Source organism: Olea europaea, chromosome 13 (assembly GCF_002742605.1).
Source record: "Olea europaea var. sylvestris chromosome 13, O_europaea_v1, whole genome shotgun sequence".
Classification (NCBI taxonomy): domain Eukaryota; kingdom Viridiplantae; phylum Streptophyta; class Magnoliopsida; order Lamiales; family Oleaceae; genus Olea; species Olea europaea.
In genome coordinates, this window is record NC_036249.1 from 29279529 (window position 1) to 29298553 (window position 19025).

Below are 19025 nucleotides of genomic sequence, written 5' to 3' on the forward strand. Positions count from 1 at the left end.
CCCAAACTCAACCTATCGAAACAAACCGGTAAACGACTGGGTTCGATACTATTCTTTATTATTGAATTTGGAACCATGGATACCTAACTTTGAAACCGATTTATCAGTTTTTTTTTTCCCAATTTACTCACCCCTACCCAAGTCCAACTTAACAATTAACATGTTTGCACGGCCTGAGTTGCAATTGTTCTAATCACTCTAGTTCGTATTCGCAGCCCAAACTACAAATCTTTGTCGAGGCACTACACATATAGATATAGCTATCATTGAATTCATATGCTTTATATTTGATGTTATTTGGTGGCATATTTGCATTGAATTAAGAAAGTGTTGAAATATATATTTGATGACATTTTTATTTTTTTATTTTTATTTCTGTTAAATATTAGGAAGATCATTTGTATTGTCAACCCACCTTATATATATATAATGGACGATTCGAGTTCTATTCCAATAATTATCCGAATATGAATTGTTCCATTTATGAAATACTCAGAGTGTAATGGGTGATTGAAGGTATCGAAACATTTGGACCTACTCACTCGACGTCAAGGCATGATTGACAATCATTTTATGAACTTGAAGAATAAGGACAACCGACAATGGATATTAATGCAAATGCTTGATTGGGGTACTTTTAAAATTAACCTGGTCAAATCATTTAAATTTCACATTGACTTCTCAACAAAGGGATATTATGAAAATGGCCTATCCAATGTTAAAAGACAAAAATACCTTTAAATACATTATATAATTACAAAAATTAGTTTTTTTAAAAGACATGAATACCCTTTCATTTAACAAATAAAAATCAAACACTTCCTACATTTCTTATCTGTTTACTCCAACACAGATAAATAAAACACTCTCATCCTTCATCTGCTTCAACTGCAGAAACTTAAAAATTTATCGAAATAGGAAGTCGAAAAATTTGTGAACATCAATCTCGTCGGTTCGGTAAGTTTATATACGCAAATTTAATCTTGTTTTCATTAAATTATTGTATGTTTAAATAGATAAATTGTATTTCGACATTTAATGATTAGTAGAAAAAAATGTAATAGATCTGTAATTTTTTAAGTATTTGATTGGAAAAAATTAATCTGCATATTTATGCCAGCGCCGGTAAATTGACTGTTTGACCGAATGTTAAACAGCCAGTTTAAACAGTCGGCTGTTTGCCAACTGTTTTCTTTTTTCTCTCTTTTTTGGGTTATTTTTATTGCTGTTGATATTTTTCTTGTAATTAAAAATTCTGTTTCGACATGCAGATATGGTTGTAGTCCCAGTTTGTTACTTTGGTGATTTCGAATTGGACGAAAGATATCAATGGATATGAAAATGGACAGGTGATAAACGTGATGGTATCGCAATGTTCATATCATTAGGTATATCGTATGCAGAACTCTATAATGATTTACAGAACAAGTTGAATGTTGATCCTTCTCAGTACAACATGGAATTGAAATTTAAATTCAGTGAGCATGCATCAATTTCGATTCCACCTATAATGATTTCTTCTGTTGATGAAGTGAATTATCTGATTGAATTGAACAATAAGCACACGACTCCTTTTTGCGTGACTTTAGTAGATTTGGGAGGTGGGGATCATAATTCTAATAATTTTTGGGATACGATGGAGTTAGCTCATGAAAATGATGTGGTTATTCCAGAGATAGTTGCACACAAAATCCCCTCCGCTGTTCGTGACAACGAGAATAAAAATGTAAATACTTTTAAAAACGAGAACTTGATTGCTTTATCCCGACAGAGACATGAGTGGGGTGGCACCTCGGGGGCAGATCGAGTGGACCGTCCTCTAACTCCTCACGTGTGGTTCCTGATAATGAGGATTTGTATGTCGAGTAACTGTTTGAAACGAAGAAAGATTTGCAAGAAGCCGTGCACCTAATTGCACTGAAATACAACTTCGAGTTTAGAGTGAAAAAATCGAATAGGTCGTTGTTGACGCTATTGTGTGTAGACGATAGTTGCAGTTGGCGTTTGCGAGCAACGAAGATGAACACGAATGAGTGCTTCGTAATTCGCAAATATACACGAGAACATACTTGTGAAGTGGGAGTTTGTCGCAATGATCACAGGCAAGCCCGAGCTTGATTTATTGGTCGACGGATAATGCACAAGTATCAGGATCCACGGACAATCTACAAACCATCGGATATTATTAACGATGTTCGTCGAGAGTACAGAGTAGTCATGAGCTACCATAAGGCCTGGAAGGCTAAAGAATGCGCATTGGAGGATTTAATGGGCTCGGCAGAGGAAAGTTATGCTAAATTAGTTAAGTATTGCCATAACATGGAGATAACTAATCCTGGCTCGGTATTTTTTATTGAGACGGAGGCCGATAACTACTTCAAATTCTTCTTTACGGCTCCTGGACGATGCATTCGGGGATTTTGAAATGTTATGCGACCCCTAATTCTAGTCGACAGTACAACTCTGAAATCCAAATACCAAGGTAAGTTAATTATTGTTACATGCCAAGATACCAACATTCAAATTTATCCTCTTGTATTCGACATAGTTGATAACGAGAATGATCTGTTGATACGTTGGTTCTTCGCAAAGCTCAGGAAAGTAATCGAAGAAGTCGAGGACCTTGCATTTGTCATTGATCAGAGACAGTCTCTAATAAATGGTATTGCTGAAGTTTTTCCCGATGCACATCATGAATATTACATGTACCATATACAAGGCAACTTGAAGACCAGGTATCGGGGCAAAGGCATCGTTTCATTATTTAGGAGAGTGGCCGAAGCTTACAGTATTGAAGAGTGTAATAGGTACATGATTGAAATAGGAAGCAAATCATTCCCAGCATGAGACTATCTAACAAAAATGGGATTGAACATTGGGTGCGCTCATATTTTCCAGGACGTCGATACAACTTGATGATGTTAAACAACGCGGAGTCTCTCAATGCATTATTTAAGAGGGATCGAGAGTTACCCATTCTCACACTGATTGAGAATATCAGTACGAAACTGCAGCAGTGATTTCACGATCGGCGTGCGGAATCACGTAATTGCACAAGCGTGCTAGCCCCAGCACAAGAGGTAAAACTCTTCAAAACTGCGAGAAAATTAAATGTCGAACCATTAGAGGAGTCGCGCTTCTCTATGGAATGTACACGTCATACGGCATATATAGTATATTTAAGTGATGGAACATGCACTCGTAAACAATTTGAGTTAGAGAGTTTTTCATGGGAGCATGCAGTTGTGGTGGCTATGTATCGAGGATTTGCAGCGAGAACATTGTGCTCTCCTTATTACACTGCTGAAAATTGGAGAGCTGCGTATGTTGAAACCATATTTTCGTTTCCAAACGAAGCCGAGTGGGAAGTTCCCGATCATATTCACTTGTTCAATACATTGTCGCCACCTCTCATTGAACCACATAGTCCTGGACATCCAAATACTTCTAGAATACCATCTACTGGAGAGTTTTCCCGACCGCGTAGGTGTAGCAGGTGCAAAACAGTAGGACATACTCGCCAATTTTGTATAAGTCAGGTTCCCTTAAATGACAGTCAGAGCATTGTGTATTTCCATTGAATTGAAAAGTATTTACATTGAAATGAATAGTATTTACAATGAAATGAATAATATTTTGTATTGAAATAAACAGTATTTACATGAATAATTACAAATAATCACAAAAAATAATTACAAATATTAATTATAAAAAATATTTACAAATAATTTATGGATCACAATTAAATTCGTATAAATCACACGCTAACTTATTTCGTCAATTCTGTATCCATGACTGGTTGATTTCATCAACGTTATGTGCTATACTAAAAAACTCTATGTATTTCATTGCGAAAATCCCACAGCCGCCCCTGCAAATGAACAAATATGTGTTAGTTTGGTTCCAATTACGTATGAACTGATTACTAATTTAAAAAAAAAAGATTACAAAAACTTACGATATATACTGTTTCGTCGTCGTCGTGTTCCGCACGATGGTTAGTTTGTCATCCACAGTCAAACTCGCATATCTAGCTATCAAAGGAACGATCACAGTCACCGGCTCTAAGATCTGCTCGAGCTGTCCCTGTGTCAGACATGAATGATCGGAGTTGTACACATATATCGTCGAATCAGGGAACATGATATCTAGTGCAATGCGTGCTAATTCGCGATAACTGGAATGTACAAATGCGTGCAACCCTCCCTTGGTCCGATTTTCGATACTAGAACTTTCTTTTTCTTCTTCTCTCTCTCTCTCTCTCTCTCTCTTTTTTGCTGCACATATTTAAGAAAATGACCAACAATGTTATCGAATCTGACTTTTTTTTTTTGGGTTAACATTTGCAGTTTTATACTGTGTGAAAATTGTTTTCTACTGTTTCGATGATTCCTCTCTCGTCACTTTTCAATCTATTTATTTACCTATTGCTGTGTAACTACAATCTCTAAATATTAGAGTTCTAAAAGGCGCCGTCTAGGCACAACGCGCGATGAAAACGTCAAATTAAGTGGCTTGACACTTTATCTAGCGGTCAACGGCAATTGTTAACCGCTAATGTGCTTCTAGATGTGATTATGCTCGCCTAGGCATGCATTATTATCTTTTTTTTTAATTTTTTTTTTACAATTCTTTTAAGTTAAAATTTAAAAACTGATTTCTTTATTTTATCTGCCCTAGATTCAAAACAATTACTTGAAACCTTGAATAAAGGAAAACTTTCAAAAATTCTTATCTATTTACTAGTTAGTATTTACATTTGAAACTTATCGTTTTGTTGGAAACTCTAAAAAAATGTATAAAGTTCCTATAAATCTATTTTAGATGTTTGATAGCTATTATTTTTAATTATTAAATAATTTTTGATTGATTAAAAATTAAAATAACATTAAAATAAGAAAACCCCCTTTTTTTATGCTTTTTTTTTTTTTTTTTACCCTTATGCCTCATTTAGCCCATAATTTGACCTCCACATATCACCATGCTTTACACCTTTTAAAACACTACCAAATTTACAAAAGAATCTATTGACATGAGACAGTATTTTAGAGAAAAAAAAATCGAATTTATTATAACAAAATACATGCGCTTTGATTTATTTGTCATGGATCTTAATGAAATTGTTTTTCAATTGGAGGACATAATTAGGATTTTGCATGCAAAAGATTATGTTCCCTAGTTTTATCATGCAAAATTCAGAAAGTCAACTTTAAGCAACTATGCATGATCAGATATATACCTAATCTCCACTACCCCTTTTTAAGTATATTAATATATTTTTATAAAGTAATTTAGGGGCAAATCATTTTTTTTTTAAAATGAGAAATATAATCACCTAATTAATGGTTGGAAATAATTTTTTTATGGGATTCGAATTTTAAGATCCTCGAGTGTTATTAATCATGCGATTAAATAAATTTATACTTAATCGACATATTTGGTACAGTCACCTAATCGACACTCAAATAACAAAAAGATGTTAAATTTATAAATTCGATGGCTAGTCATGCAAAGTACCGAAAACTGAGCGTACATCCTATATATATATATAACTCTTAGCCAAGTTCCACATGAAGCAAGATTTTCCAAAGTGATCAATTGCCTGTCCAGGATCAAAATGTACAAATTTTTATTTGTAGTACAAGAGTGCACCGGTAATTGCTGATAATGTTTAATTATTTATTTGATTAAGATTAACAAACCAAATGTACATGAAATATTATGCATCACAGAGAAAATTAAATGAATATTGTTACATAGTATATGAGTAACATGAGATTAAATATAACATAATTTTTTGTCATTTCGAGATATAATAATGATATGGTAGACTACATGCCAATACATCCACCAGCAAAATTTTTAAAATTATTTATTAATGGTTACATTTATTTTCAATTATACATTTCAATGGATTCCGAAGTGCTATTTGCTGACTGACTGTCACTCATTTTTACCTATTTAATTATAAATTAAACTATTTATAAATTCTTTCTAAACGGATAATAAGTTTTAACGTGTCATATATTATGAAAATTGAGAGAGATAAAAATAGATGGATAGCGATTTTTTGTTACTTTTTTTGTAAATTTTTAATTTTATTATATAGTCCTACTATTTACGTGTTTTACTAGTAGAAAGACGAATGTTAACTTTTAGTACGTGTTTTCTATTTTTCTTTGTTGAATTCCTGTTTTATTGGGGTGCAAGTAACGTACAATGACTGGAGTTGAAAAACAATCCCACCATTTTTCTCTCTTGGTCTAAATCTCCATTAGAATATCTTCAATCGGTATGTAAGATAAATCTAAATTATAATTCTAAAGTGGTCGAAAATATCTTTAATGAAGAAATGTAAATTGCATTTTTCTAAAAAAAAAAAAAAATGTAAAAAAATAATATAAATTTACATATTTTTTATATTCATAAGAGGCGGAAAGAGGGAGGAGGGGACATTGACACGTGATCAAATCAGTAATGTGCCTCTGTCCGTTACCCATACCCCATTCAGTAGCTACAGTCTACACTGCCACTAAGATTAAGATACTCTCACGCACACATATTAATAAATCAATAAAATCAAGGGATCTCACATAGGATTACTTCGGAATGAATATACCGCCACACATACATGCATGCATTTAAAGTGTAATATTTTACGCCATCTCATGGATCAACAATATACACATACATACATGCTCGTGTGGTTTCGACATCATCTCGAAAAATTATGCTCGTATTGAACTCTTAATCAAAACATGTGAAATATTGTGTCGCTTTTAATTGAATACAAGACTCGTCTCTAAGAATAACTCAAACTTTTGCTTTAGACGTTTTTCTTCGATTGAAATAATGGAATATGAGTTTGAGAAAGCGTTGATCATTTTAAGCACCCTTCTGTCATTCGTATTTAATAAAAATGAGTTTTGAAATATTAAGTTTGTGAAGAATGTGTGATTTAAAAAAAAAAAAAAAAAGAAAGATTTATGCGCAAAATATTATATGATAAGAATGTGTATTTAAAAAAGAAAAAAAGAAAAATTGAAATAATAATAGGTAAACATGGGATAAATGAAATTCGTTTTCATATGATAAAACATAGTAACATTATTGTTGGAAGTGATGGGATCAAAGAGGACAAGTGGGCTACGGAAGTAGAGGTGAGTGGACCTCGGTTGCTTCATCTTCCCGCCAAAGGTGGAAATGTGGAGCCCACAGACACTGTTTTTCCCGCCAATTTGCAGGGTAAAATCCAAAGGGATGGTGACACATGTCCAGCTAATAGGAAAAAGTACGGTCTTAGTTATTGGGTGGCATTGATAAGCCGAGACCCATGCGGACATTTCCAATATTTTTACTGATATGTTAGAGACGTTGATTGGCCCACGCCACCATTTTGGGGGCGGCTCACATGATATGTAAACACCGTCAGTAATCGAGTAGATGTAGACTAACATCAAGATTTTAAAATGCATAATACAAATATATTTCGATCGAACATTATAAGCATCATGCGTTGGTAAAACTAGAGAAAGAACGAAGAAGAAGGAGGCTCGGACTCAACGTAGATAGTTTACAACTCTATGAAAAATTTATTTTGATTTTTTTTAAACGTCAAAATTTTACAAATGGCTATGTATAATTCATGGGTTTGCATGATTTGAGCTATATATATAATTATGACACAATATTTTAACACAAATACACGTGCATTTGTTGTTTAAGCGTACATATGCAATACCATATTATCACGCACATGTCTCATAAGCAAAACGTTTTGAAAATATACCGAACATATAAGGACACCGCTAAATACATAATTTATTTATAGTAATTATACTTAAAAGATCTATAATTTTTATTGTTTTTAGTTATAAATTTTAGTATTTAATGATTGGGCAGAGTTATAGAAGACATTCATCCACTCTGACAAGAGATTAGAGTTACCAAGTGCAATTATGGTGGAGCCAAAACTGGATTCTTCTTTGTGTTTGGCAGCACTACTGTCATGTTCGTAATGAAATGTATGTTCATCAAATCACAAGATTGAACAAAAGAAAAGAAAAGAAATGAAAACAAGAAAGAAGGAGTCTTTTGCAATTGACAAATGACAAGTTGTTACTTCGTACGTATTTTAATTAAATTGAATATAATATAATTTACATTAAATTAGATAGTAGTGACAAAGACAACGTACAAAAATCTTATTAAGCCCTTGTTTGAGTTCTATTTTTTCATCAAAATACATTTATTATAGTGGTTTGATATCATTTCAATCACATTTTTTAATAAAATAATATTGCAAGCAAATTTAAAACTTTTTCTCATTTTTAACCACACATTTTTCATCACAACATTATTTCAAAATGTATTTCTTGAAAAAAAAAAAAAAAAAAAGGGACTCAAACAACCCCTAAATGTTGACACCTACTTGGCACAATAAAATCCACTTAAAATGGTGTGGTAATGACCAATAATGGCGGACGGAGGGGTTGGCTTGGGATTAGCCCATTTTATTTTTGTTTACGATTTTACATATTAGTTCGGTACTTGATTCACCCCTTATTATTAGTGTATACTTTGATCTCGAAATATACAGAGAACAACTTCCACAATTCAAGACTATAGACTTAATCAAGATATCCAATTACATTTTACAAGAAATAAGTCTTCAATAACGAAAGTCTACTTAATTCTCATATTATAAAAATATGCTATTGTCTTTTTATCATGAATTTACGGAATTCAAAAATTTTCAACTATTGCTGCTATTTCATTTCTCTTTAAAATAGTTCATGGTCCTCATTGGATGCAACGACAAGAAATCAAAGCTTGATCAAATCTTACTTTTTAATTCAAAAACACCATAGCACGATATTGGAAGTTTGGAACACTTCTTACGTTGAATGGTCTAATGGTGACTCCACATTTTTCGTCTGTATTCCACTTAAGTGTCCATTTACACCCACTTTCACACGTGTCAGTCAATCACTGGTTTACTGTTTTTGCGTGTTGCTCAATTTCAATTTAACGTAATTAAGATGTACAAGTATATATTAAATCCTGTTCGACAATTATTATTTGAGAAAAATAGAGTTTTGAATAATAATTTTTAGGAGAATGTATGGTTAAAAAATGAGGAAAGATTTTATGTTTACGTGCAAAATATTTTATTGTTTGAATTTATGGTTGAAAATGAGTATGTAAAAAAAAAAAGTGTTTGAAAATAATTATTTTATAATGATTATATATACAAAATTTATAATTACAATTTTAAAGTGAAGAAGATACTCGTTTGGAATGATTAAACAAAAGTCATATATCACCTTAGTGTAGAATAATCGTTCAACCCTATACTTTTAATTACGATCAAAACATGCCTCGACTATAAGAATTTTAAGAACAACCTCGACATGGTTGAAGTCTAAAAAGACTTCTAGTGATACTACCAAAGTTCCCTTTTACAATGAGATTTCCTCAATCACAAATTCCTACTGCTTAATAACGATGTAAAGTTTTTCTTCCGTTTCCCACTTCATCGAACTTTTTCACCCACTTTAACAATGTGTCAAGCACGTGTTCATTGTTTTTGCATAAATCGTAAGATCATCTCCATAGCATTTCTTAGATTAACCTAAATGAGATTTAAATAAATAGATTTACAATTTATATGGTATTAATGTAGAGTCCAAAAACGAATCGAAAATTCTTGGGTAGTTGAAAAAACTGCATCAACAAAAAAAATTTAAACGATCAAATTATGTGTTATCACGGGATCCATAACTCTGGATTTAATTTGTTTGGCTTCGTCTTTTGATATAAAAAAATATTTAGACCTTGTTTGATTCTCATTCTTTTTTTATTAAAATGAAAAATATGACTGTTATCCATCACATCAAACCATCAAATTTGAATTTCTATCTCTTGTGTAGGATCCACAACGACTATATTTTTAATTCTCATTCTTCAAAAAATGAGAAACAAACGGGGGCTTAATATTTTGGATTCAACATTATAATTACATGGACAATCAAAGTATATCATTATTTTAATTACATATTCACAACTATTATTCACACATTTCATGAGATCCACTATTATTCCTATTTCTAAATTTGCCAAATAGAATAAAAGTTAATAGTCGAGAAGACTACCATTATTGTGTAGTCGTTAGCATGGCCGATATTTTTGCCAAAAAGTTGAGGCATACCTAAAGCTTATTTTGTAAGGGCGTATTTATTGAAAAAAATATTTTAAATTAATTGATTTATCATTTTATTGATAGTTTAGAACTTTAGATACAACTCTTACCCTTACTCATTTTTAAATCGGAAATATCACTAAATTCCCACTTCAAAATGTCGTTTCTAGAAAATGATCACTTTTTGTGAAAATTACCAAAATGATCACTTTAATATGAAAATACTAAAATATTCCTAATATTACAATTTTTCATAAAATCTAACCATTATTTGATAGGTGCAGAACTTCTTAAGCAAATTTTAAAAGCTTGCAACAAAAATATTCATTTTGCGAGATAATTAGATAATACTCTAGATGGTTTTAAGTAGTTCTTTATTTATTTAATAGGTGCACAACTTCTGAAGCAAATATTAAGAAATTGCAAGAAAAATATTCGTTTTGCGAGATAATTAGATGGTACTCTATATGGTTTTAAGTCGTTCTCTCTTTATACAGCTCCCACATGAAATACTTAATTATTCAAGACAAACACCCATGACATGGTTAAAAATGTGGACGGGGGAGTCCATGTAGCTACACGGATATGTAAATGAATTCTTTGTTGGATATCTTAATGAATTACATAAATTCGATAACGTTCTTGAGACGAACCATGGATCCATGTATTGGGAGAAGTGTGAGGAAATGTGATTCTTTTGATACAATGACTTGTGTCATATCAAATATGTTGTACCAGCTCCCTGGGGGGAAGAGCACTTTGACCTCACTTTTGCCCTTCGTTAGCACGGGAGACACCATCAGACTGCTGCCAAGCAGGAATTGGGTGCTCAATCCATAACTTCTCGTCTCATTCGTAAAAGTGAAGAATAGAGGTCGAGCAATTGGGGCTCCTGTAGTATGCGCCTCGTAGTTCAATGTGTACAGATATGGAAGAAGCTTATATCTCATTCCTAAAGCATTTCTAGCAGAAATAGCCACAGATTTCCACTGATAAAGCTCCTGCCTCGGAGAATAATAGTTTGCATGATCCCTCGAGAAGGGGTAGAATGCACCTAGTTCAATCCAACGGTTGCAGAGTTCTTCTGTAGGTGCTGGATAAAATCCACATATATCTGAACCCACCATAGGAACCCCAAAGATTCCAAAATTCAGCATTGTAGAAATTGAGTACTTCAGGTCCTTCCACGTTCCCTGATTATCCCCTGTCCAGTGTGCAGTATAGTGGCCTGAGCCAACAAATGTGGATCGTGATAGTATAAATGGGCGTTTTCCCTGTAGCCCTTGAAGAGCTTTATGCGTTGCAACTGATTGCGAAAAACCATAAACACTGTGGGCATCATATTCTAGTACGCCATTATAGTGATAGGCACTAGTGGCTATGGTTTTGTACCCAACTGGTGCCTGTATTCCAGAAGCATTTATCTTGTAAGGTGGATCGTCCCATTTGGTTGCTGTTACGTTCTTGCAGTCGAGACAGCATATCCAACCAGGACCAGTTCCATTGGGACAAATCCTACCTTCCGGGAGTGTGCAAAGACCAGTACAGAAGTTGGAAGCTTCGTTCATGTCAATCCATAGACCATCCACGGGTACAAGTTCATGGAAACGACGGATTTCATCACCCCACCATTCAACAGTTTTTGGATTAAGGTAGTCGGGGAAGTTAAGTGCTCCTGGCCAGACTTGGGCTAGGTACGGCTTACCTTCATACTTAATGAAGACATCATTGGCTAGGCCCCTTTGGTAGACGCCATAACTCTTGTCGACACCAATTCCAGGATCTATGATGACAATGTACTTCATTCCTCGAGCATGAATTTTGTCTAAGAATGCCAACAGTTTTGGACGAGGGTAGTTGGTCGGGTTAAGGGTGAAATCCTTATGTCCATCCATGTGATCATCATCATTCCATATAACATCTAGTGGAATTTTAGCCTTCCTATAACTCTCGACCACATCTTCTACTACCGACAAATTATGGTAACCCCATCTGCATTGATGGAAACCTGTGGCAACGTAAAAGAAAAGAACTTAGTTCTAATGTCATTGGAAGTTTTCAACTGAAACATTGGAACACCAGAAGCCATCTATTCCATATAAAAGCAAATATATTTTAGTTCTTAGAAACAATTACCAGCAGCCAAGTAATAAATAACGTAAGAGGATCATTATATCCATGTCCTTCGAATATTTTGGTAGATTGCATACGAATTCGTATGATTTAAAATATTAATAACAAATTCAATTGCTAGCCCCAAACCAAAAATGTGTAAGTGGCAAGAATAATGACCCATTGTAACAACGATACCATCCATAAGTAGACCAGGAAATATTAGACATGTAAGTTCGAGCTTGAAAATATACTTGCCGACAAGGGCGCCCTTATAGTGTAATTAAAAGGGTAGGACCTAAATAAAAACAAAGTTGTTTTAGTCCAGATCGGGGATTTTAAGCACACCACATGTAAATGGTCACAATGCAGAGTTCCAGTGGCAGAGCTTTCTTAGTGGTCCAGTAGTTGCTTTCTACTAAGAGTGTATAATTGGGCTAAAGATGCCTACTCCAGAACCGCTCGAGAGGTTTTTTTACTTTCGTTATCCCAATTATGTTTATATCTTTAGTGTTTATCAACATCAACTAAAGGTAATGATCTTTTGTTTCAAGAAAGATCAAACTACTAACTTTTAAAGCTTGATTTTCGAACACATGATGTAATGAGGGTTTTAAAGATTTGTGAGATGGTCATATTCAGTCAAAACTTGTTACTGCAGAATTATTGGAGTTTGGAAGGGGAATGTGCAAAGACAAACTTTACTTGAGAAGAGAACAGACATTGTTGGACCAATCCACCAACCTGAGTTTATCTCTATTACAGACACCAAGAAATGTGTTTCAAAAATGTCCACACATAGGCAATCCCACTCCCGCATGCTTCCAACAAGACCAACTCTATCATAGATCAAATGTTTTTGGATCAAAATTCAAATAACAAATCTAGGAATCAAGAAATATCTTATGTTTGGCGGAAATATCCTATACCGATGCAAATCTGGCAAGTTGTTGAGAAAAGTAGTTAAAAAGTCACTTTTAAGTACTGCCAGACATCGAAATATCACGTTATGCATTTTGGCTAAGCTTAAAAAGAAACTTACAAAAGAATTATAAGTTACTTTAAGTTTTTCTTGTCGAATAAAATTTTGTAAATTAATCTTTTTTACAAACAAAATTTACTTTTATGGTAAGCCCTTTAAAATTTGCCAAACATGTTCTAGTGGTGTGCATAAAGATGACTTGCAAGAAAAAAAATATAGTTCCACTTGACTATATGAGATTATTGACTCAAAATCATTAATAATTCCAATTCTTGTCACACTAGTAGATAGATCCACAGCATTTATGCTACAAAACTTAAGGAAGGAACCCAAAACATTTGAATCAAAAGAATGCGAATTAATAGGATTACAATTCATTACAACAAACTTAATCCATAAAGAGAAAGTGATTCAAATTAAATTTACCAATAACAAACCCTCATTAGTATAAAATGAATAGTAATATATATAACTAGACAACCCTATACTTGTGATAATTTGAATCCACTGGTGGCAACTATATGTAGCGCAATTACTTATTATTAGTTTGAGGAACCCTTCACTAACAATGGCAATAGAGTGTGTTTTGATCTGAGAGGCATCTTCTTGGCACCAAAGAGTTATTCACTTTTGACTCAAGAAGACGAAGGAATCATTAGTGTGTTTCGATCTGTCGAAGCTTAATGGACATGCCTAGTTTACAAATTAGATATTTGAATGAGAGCTGTACTCCATGAGAAGACAAATGAGAGTAAGTATTCGATCATTATCCAGGCACATTATCTTTCGTGTCTACCTCTATCATTTTTCTCATAAAAGAACTTTAACATCTTTACCTACCAATACAGTTAAAAAATTCTAACCCAAATAAATGAATAAAAAAAGTACCTTTATCAGTTCTGACACTAAAAAGAACTTAAAGACCTTTACCTACCAACATTATGAGCAAGTGCTAACCAAAATAAATTGGAAAAATGAAAGAAATGACATAGAAATGAGAGTTAAAAGACGTACCAAAAGCCCAGTAGGGCATTGCAGCTGGCCTGCCTATGAAAGCTGTATACTGATCAACTACAGAGAGGGGTGTAGGACCAGAGAAGAATGTAAAGTCAAGAACACCCCCAATCACTTTATATGTCAATGAATTCCCTCTGTAAAATACATCCATCCCATTGCTGTTCAACAACAGAACTGCATGGGCAGAGGCCTCACCATTCACATTCCTCAGGTCCATGTACACCGGGTGCGACCCATATAAATCAGCATTTAGATTAATGGCTGAGATGTCAGTAGTGTACAAAGTGTAAGGATCATTTGGATACAATTTGATCCCATGGGGCTGTGTGTTTTCTCCCAAACCATAGAGTGAAGCATCGTTAGGCAATTTTGTGGAAATCTCAAGATACTGATCTTTAAACACCAAATCACCATAAGGGTCTGACTCTTCTGATCTAGAATCAAAAAGGGTCTGACCGTTTGATTTTCTTTTTACAGAAAAAGTAAAAGGATCTGTTGTGTAGGTAAATATTAACTCACTTCCTACATATTCTTTAGCTTTTGGTGTGTAAGAATTCTTTAGCGATATACCAGATGTTTGTTTCACTGCAGGAGGCTTTTCTCTTGGTAAAAGATTGTAAGGAACCTCCCATCTTTGCTTTTTTGCATCAGTAATGTGAACCCTTAAACGGGTACCCGTTTCATGCCTGAAAAACAAAGAAAATTAAAAAAGTAAAAAAAGTTAAGGTTCAGTTTAGAAATTTAGCCATATATACACATGAATGTTGCGTTATTGAGTAAAACTTACTTAACATAGAGCTGCAGGAGAGGAATATCAGGGCCATAGATATTATTTTTCTGCTTGACTTGAAGAAGCCCTACAAGGCCACCATTGGGGGCTTTTTCTATTGAAATCAAATGGTATCCTTTGCCAATTTTTGCTGAAGTACTGATGGCTACATCAATTCCAAGAATGCAAAGAAGTAAAAACAGTAGCAAAATTCTACACGAAAACATGATGATAGGGGAAAATGACGCACTTGGCTATTGACCCTTTGGGGAGTTGGATTTATATTAGCAGAGAGGGGCACAAAGGTATACGACGTGACGTTGATGACTTGCATTTGCATGTGACAGTAGTGTTTATTTGGGTCCCATATACCCTTTTTTCTTGGGTTTTAGTATGGTTCCATGCCCCCATCACTTTATCTTAACTGATGGCGGCAAGTTTTGATGCCATAACTTTGTCCCTCTTGTCAATGTGAGTGTTAATTCATGTTTGTTCTCCTTACCATACCATGTAAATATCAATCACACAATCAATTAAGGAGAACAATCTGCAGTCCAACTAGTTCGATTGGTAAAAGGTAAAGTTGATTTAGAATAGTCTAAAAAAAATACGCCGAAATATGAGATATCAATCATGTTTGTACAAATTTTAGTAATATTTCTAAGGTAAAATAGACTTTATATATTGCATATCGTATCAAACTACAGAGAACATAAATAATTATATAAAGGATATCAACTGATGAGCCACTTTATTCCAAATTCTGGGATAAAATGACACGAGGCATCACCCGCATCTCTAAACAACACAATAATATTTGAAAGCACTCTAAACTATAAACCACCCGTAACAAGTTCACTCTACTCCTACGGGCAGTTAATTTTAATAAATTGTAATTTCAATTTGCCTTACCAAAAATATGCACTCAAATGACATTTTTACCCCTCCAGATTAGGTGTTAGGCACGTGGATAGAAAAATGTTTGTCAAGAAAACGAAGTGTGGACACTATCATAAATTGATTATAATCCTCGGGTCTGTGACATAATATTTGTGTACGTGTGACAATATTGGAGTAGTGTTAATGAAATAATGAAGCCAGACTTTTGGACCTTCGTTGTGTGATTTCATTGTCACCTCTCAAAATTAGTTTATTCTCTCAATTAGTTGTCACTTAATGACGGCTAATTTTTATACATATTTGTTTCAAGCAAACAGAATTTCACACATAATTTATTAGATATATGTTGCAGAAAGTCGTATATACAGTTTAGAGAAAATTTACAGCCTGTTTGGAAGTAATTTTTTGGTCCAAACAATTGATTTTTTTGACCGTTATTTCAATATTCCAGCCGTCATATTTGACTTCTTCTTTCACAGGTGAATCCCACTTTTCTCTTAACAGTCAAAAAATCAATTCTTAAAATCACTCCCAAACATGCTCTTAAAAAAAAATGTTAGAGCTTCGAGTTGTCATTCAACTTCCATTAATATACATGTGATTTCAAATACAGATCCAATGTGCGGATTCAATAATTTGAAAAACTAGCCAAGAATTAAAAAAAAAAAAAGTTCAGGAAAACAGTCTTATTCCGATTCACGAATGCTGAAGTCGTCTAACTTGCTGAATTCGCCCAAGAGAAATCCGTGGTTGTCAATAATTTGCACACCAAACAGCATCCCAAACTTGCCTGACGGGTCTGGAAGTGAAAAATTCTGTCCCTCGTTTGAAGCAGCCTTGTTTTCCTCAAAAACTTCCCTTTCTGTCGAGCTTACTTCTTTCGGAGAATCCAGGGTATCAAATTCATTGACCGAAGGTGAAGAATCTTCGGAGGAATTATCACAAGGACCACAATCAATTCCCCATCCAGCACTCTGTTTTTCCTCAAATTCACGCTTCTTGGCCAGGTAAACCTCAGAGGCCTCTTCAACGGTGTTGTAAGTCCCCAACCAAACCCGTTTCTTCTTGAAAGGATCTCTGATTTCAGCACTGTATTTGCCTGATTTTCTCTTCCGCACCCCAATTAATTTTCCCATTCCATTCTGATCAAGAACCCTCGAATTGAATTTCTTGATTCGTGGACGAATTTTTCCGGAACCCTTCTCGTCAAGATTTTTTCCTAGAATCTCATGAACCAACCTCTTCGATTTTTCTGGTCCATCACCACCTTCATTTGATGAAGAATCGGTGGCATCAGGATCTGAGTATGAAACTCTAACCTTCCTTTTCATGGTTTCAAACATTCTCCAGCAGAAACCCTCTCTCTTTCTTTGAGAGTTTGCGTTGTAATTTATAGCCCTGTATTGATACGATCAAGGTAACAATCTTTATTGCAAGAACCTGGAAAAAGGAAAGAATTGACGATGTTTTATTTGGAAATATGTTACAATATATCCGTTATGTTATGGGAATATTGCAGCCACGGCATCAAATATTTCAATTTTATGCGAACTTGATCCAAATCTTTTATTTGTATCACCCAGAATATTTTATCTTTCAAAATGTCACAGCTGAAGTCCAAATGATTGGAAACTGTTAATTTGATCATTAGTTGACCAAAAAATTAACATCGATAATAATTTTGACTAATACTAACAAGATAAAAAGGTAACTTTGTTTAAAAATACAATTATAATCTATGAAAAAAAAAAATACCTAAACACTATTCATCTTCTTCTCCACTAACCCCTCACACCTTACTCACACCAAAACTAAAACCCACCAAAAGCGTTGGCACCCGCCAAGCTAGTGATGGCAAAAAAAACTCGGCCCGTCCCCCCAAATGGGGCAAAAAAACCCGTCCCGATGGGTTGACGGGGCAGGATGGGGTGCCCTGTCGCGGGGTGAGGGTACCCCGCCCCGACCCCGCTCCGTGAAATTTTTTTTTAATTTCAAGTTATATTATTATTAAATAATAAAATACAAATGTAAAATTTTAATTAATTACAAAAGAAATAAAATTTAGTCAAAACGTAATTTTATTTTAAATTGTTTAATTTTTAACATTGTATATTTCAAGTATTTACTTTGAATTTTAAAATTTTGAATTTATATTTTATTCTCTAATAATAACATAATTTAAAATTTAAAAAATTTAAAAAAGTAAAAAACTTTAAACGGGGCGACAAATAGGGCATGGCCCCGCCCCGAACCCGCCCACTGCCATCCCTACGCCAAGCATCAATGCCACCAAAATCACCCACTATTCCAAACTCCTCAAAAACCACCAAAATCGACAACATATTTGAAGATAAATTTAAAATTAGAGGAAGTGGAAGATTTGTACCATCATCACCAATATCCAACCACCTTTACCGCACTAACCAACAAATCACCTCTCATGGCCACCAACCAACCCCACTCCCCACCATTGCTTCAACGCAAATAGCCATGGTTTCAAGATCCATGGGTGCAGTGGTGTCAGCCATGGTTTCACCATCATTTCTTCTTGTTTGAGGTTGACCTTTATTTTGCAGCGATGGTGGCTCCGACATTGTGTGGGTGCGATGACTTCGGCTGTTGGAAATGGTTGTGGTTTTTGGATAAAGGAATTGGGGAAGGGGAAGGGGAAGGGGAAGGGGATGGGGGTAGGGGGTTTTGTTTTGATTTATGTTTTTTTTTTAATTTAATTATTCATAGATCATAATTGCCTTTTTTTGTTGAAAAATGTAAAGTTACCATTTTATCCTCAAAAATTAATCAAAATTACGGTCAATGTTATTTCTTTGGTCAACTAACGGTCAAAATAACAGTTTCCATTTATTTGGGCTTCAGCTACGACTTTTTGAAAGGTTTGATATTATGGGTGATACAAATAAAAGAATTGGATCAAGTCTATATAAAAGTGAAAGATTTGATATTGTGACTACAATTTTCCCTTATCTTATTGGTACAAGCAAAACAAATTTATAATGAAAATCAGAACTAGCCCCAAAGGGCCAGGC

General features: G+C 34.2%; 4 protein-coding genes across 4 annotated transcripts; 2 read left to right on the top strand and 2 right to left on the bottom strand.

Annotated features, from left to right (window-relative positions):
* The first annotated feature begins 2136 nt into the window (after positions 1–2136).
* Positions 2137–3020, top strand: LOC111408632. Its single transcript, XM_023038372.1, has 3 exons — positions 2137–2407; positions 2549–2735; positions 2825–3020. The coding sequence occupies exons 1-3, from the start codon at positions 2137–2139 to the stop codon at positions 3018–3020; spliced, it is 654 nt and encodes a 217-aa protein (XP_022894140.1).
* Positions 3021–3143: 123 nt separating this feature from the next.
* Positions 3144–3581, top strand: LOC111408633. The gene has a single exon (XM_023038373.1). The coding sequence runs from the start codon at positions 3144–3146 to the stop codon at positions 3579–3581; it is 438 nt and encodes a 145-aa protein (XP_022894141.1).
* A 7240-nt stretch (positions 3582–10821) lies between these two features.
* Positions 10822–15362, bottom strand: LOC111408634 (alpha-xylosidase 1-like). The gene is made up of 3 exons (XM_023038375.1): positions 15100–15362; positions 14310–14998; positions 10822–12209 (listed from the first exon to the last, which is right to left on the bottom strand). Exons 1-3 carry the CDS (start codon positions 15306–15308, stop codon positions 10822–10824), a joined length of 2286 nt encoding a protein of 761 aa, XP_022894143.1. The 5' UTR covers positions 15309–15362.
* A 1305-nt stretch (positions 15363–16667) lies between these two features.
* On the bottom strand, positions 16668–17312 carry LOC111408635 (ethylene-responsive transcription factor ERF069-like). Its single transcript, XM_023038376.1, has one exon. The coding sequence runs from the start codon at positions 17310–17312 to the stop codon at positions 16668–16670; it is 645 nt and encodes a 214-aa protein (XP_022894144.1).
* Positions 17313–19025: the final 1713 nt, after the last annotated feature.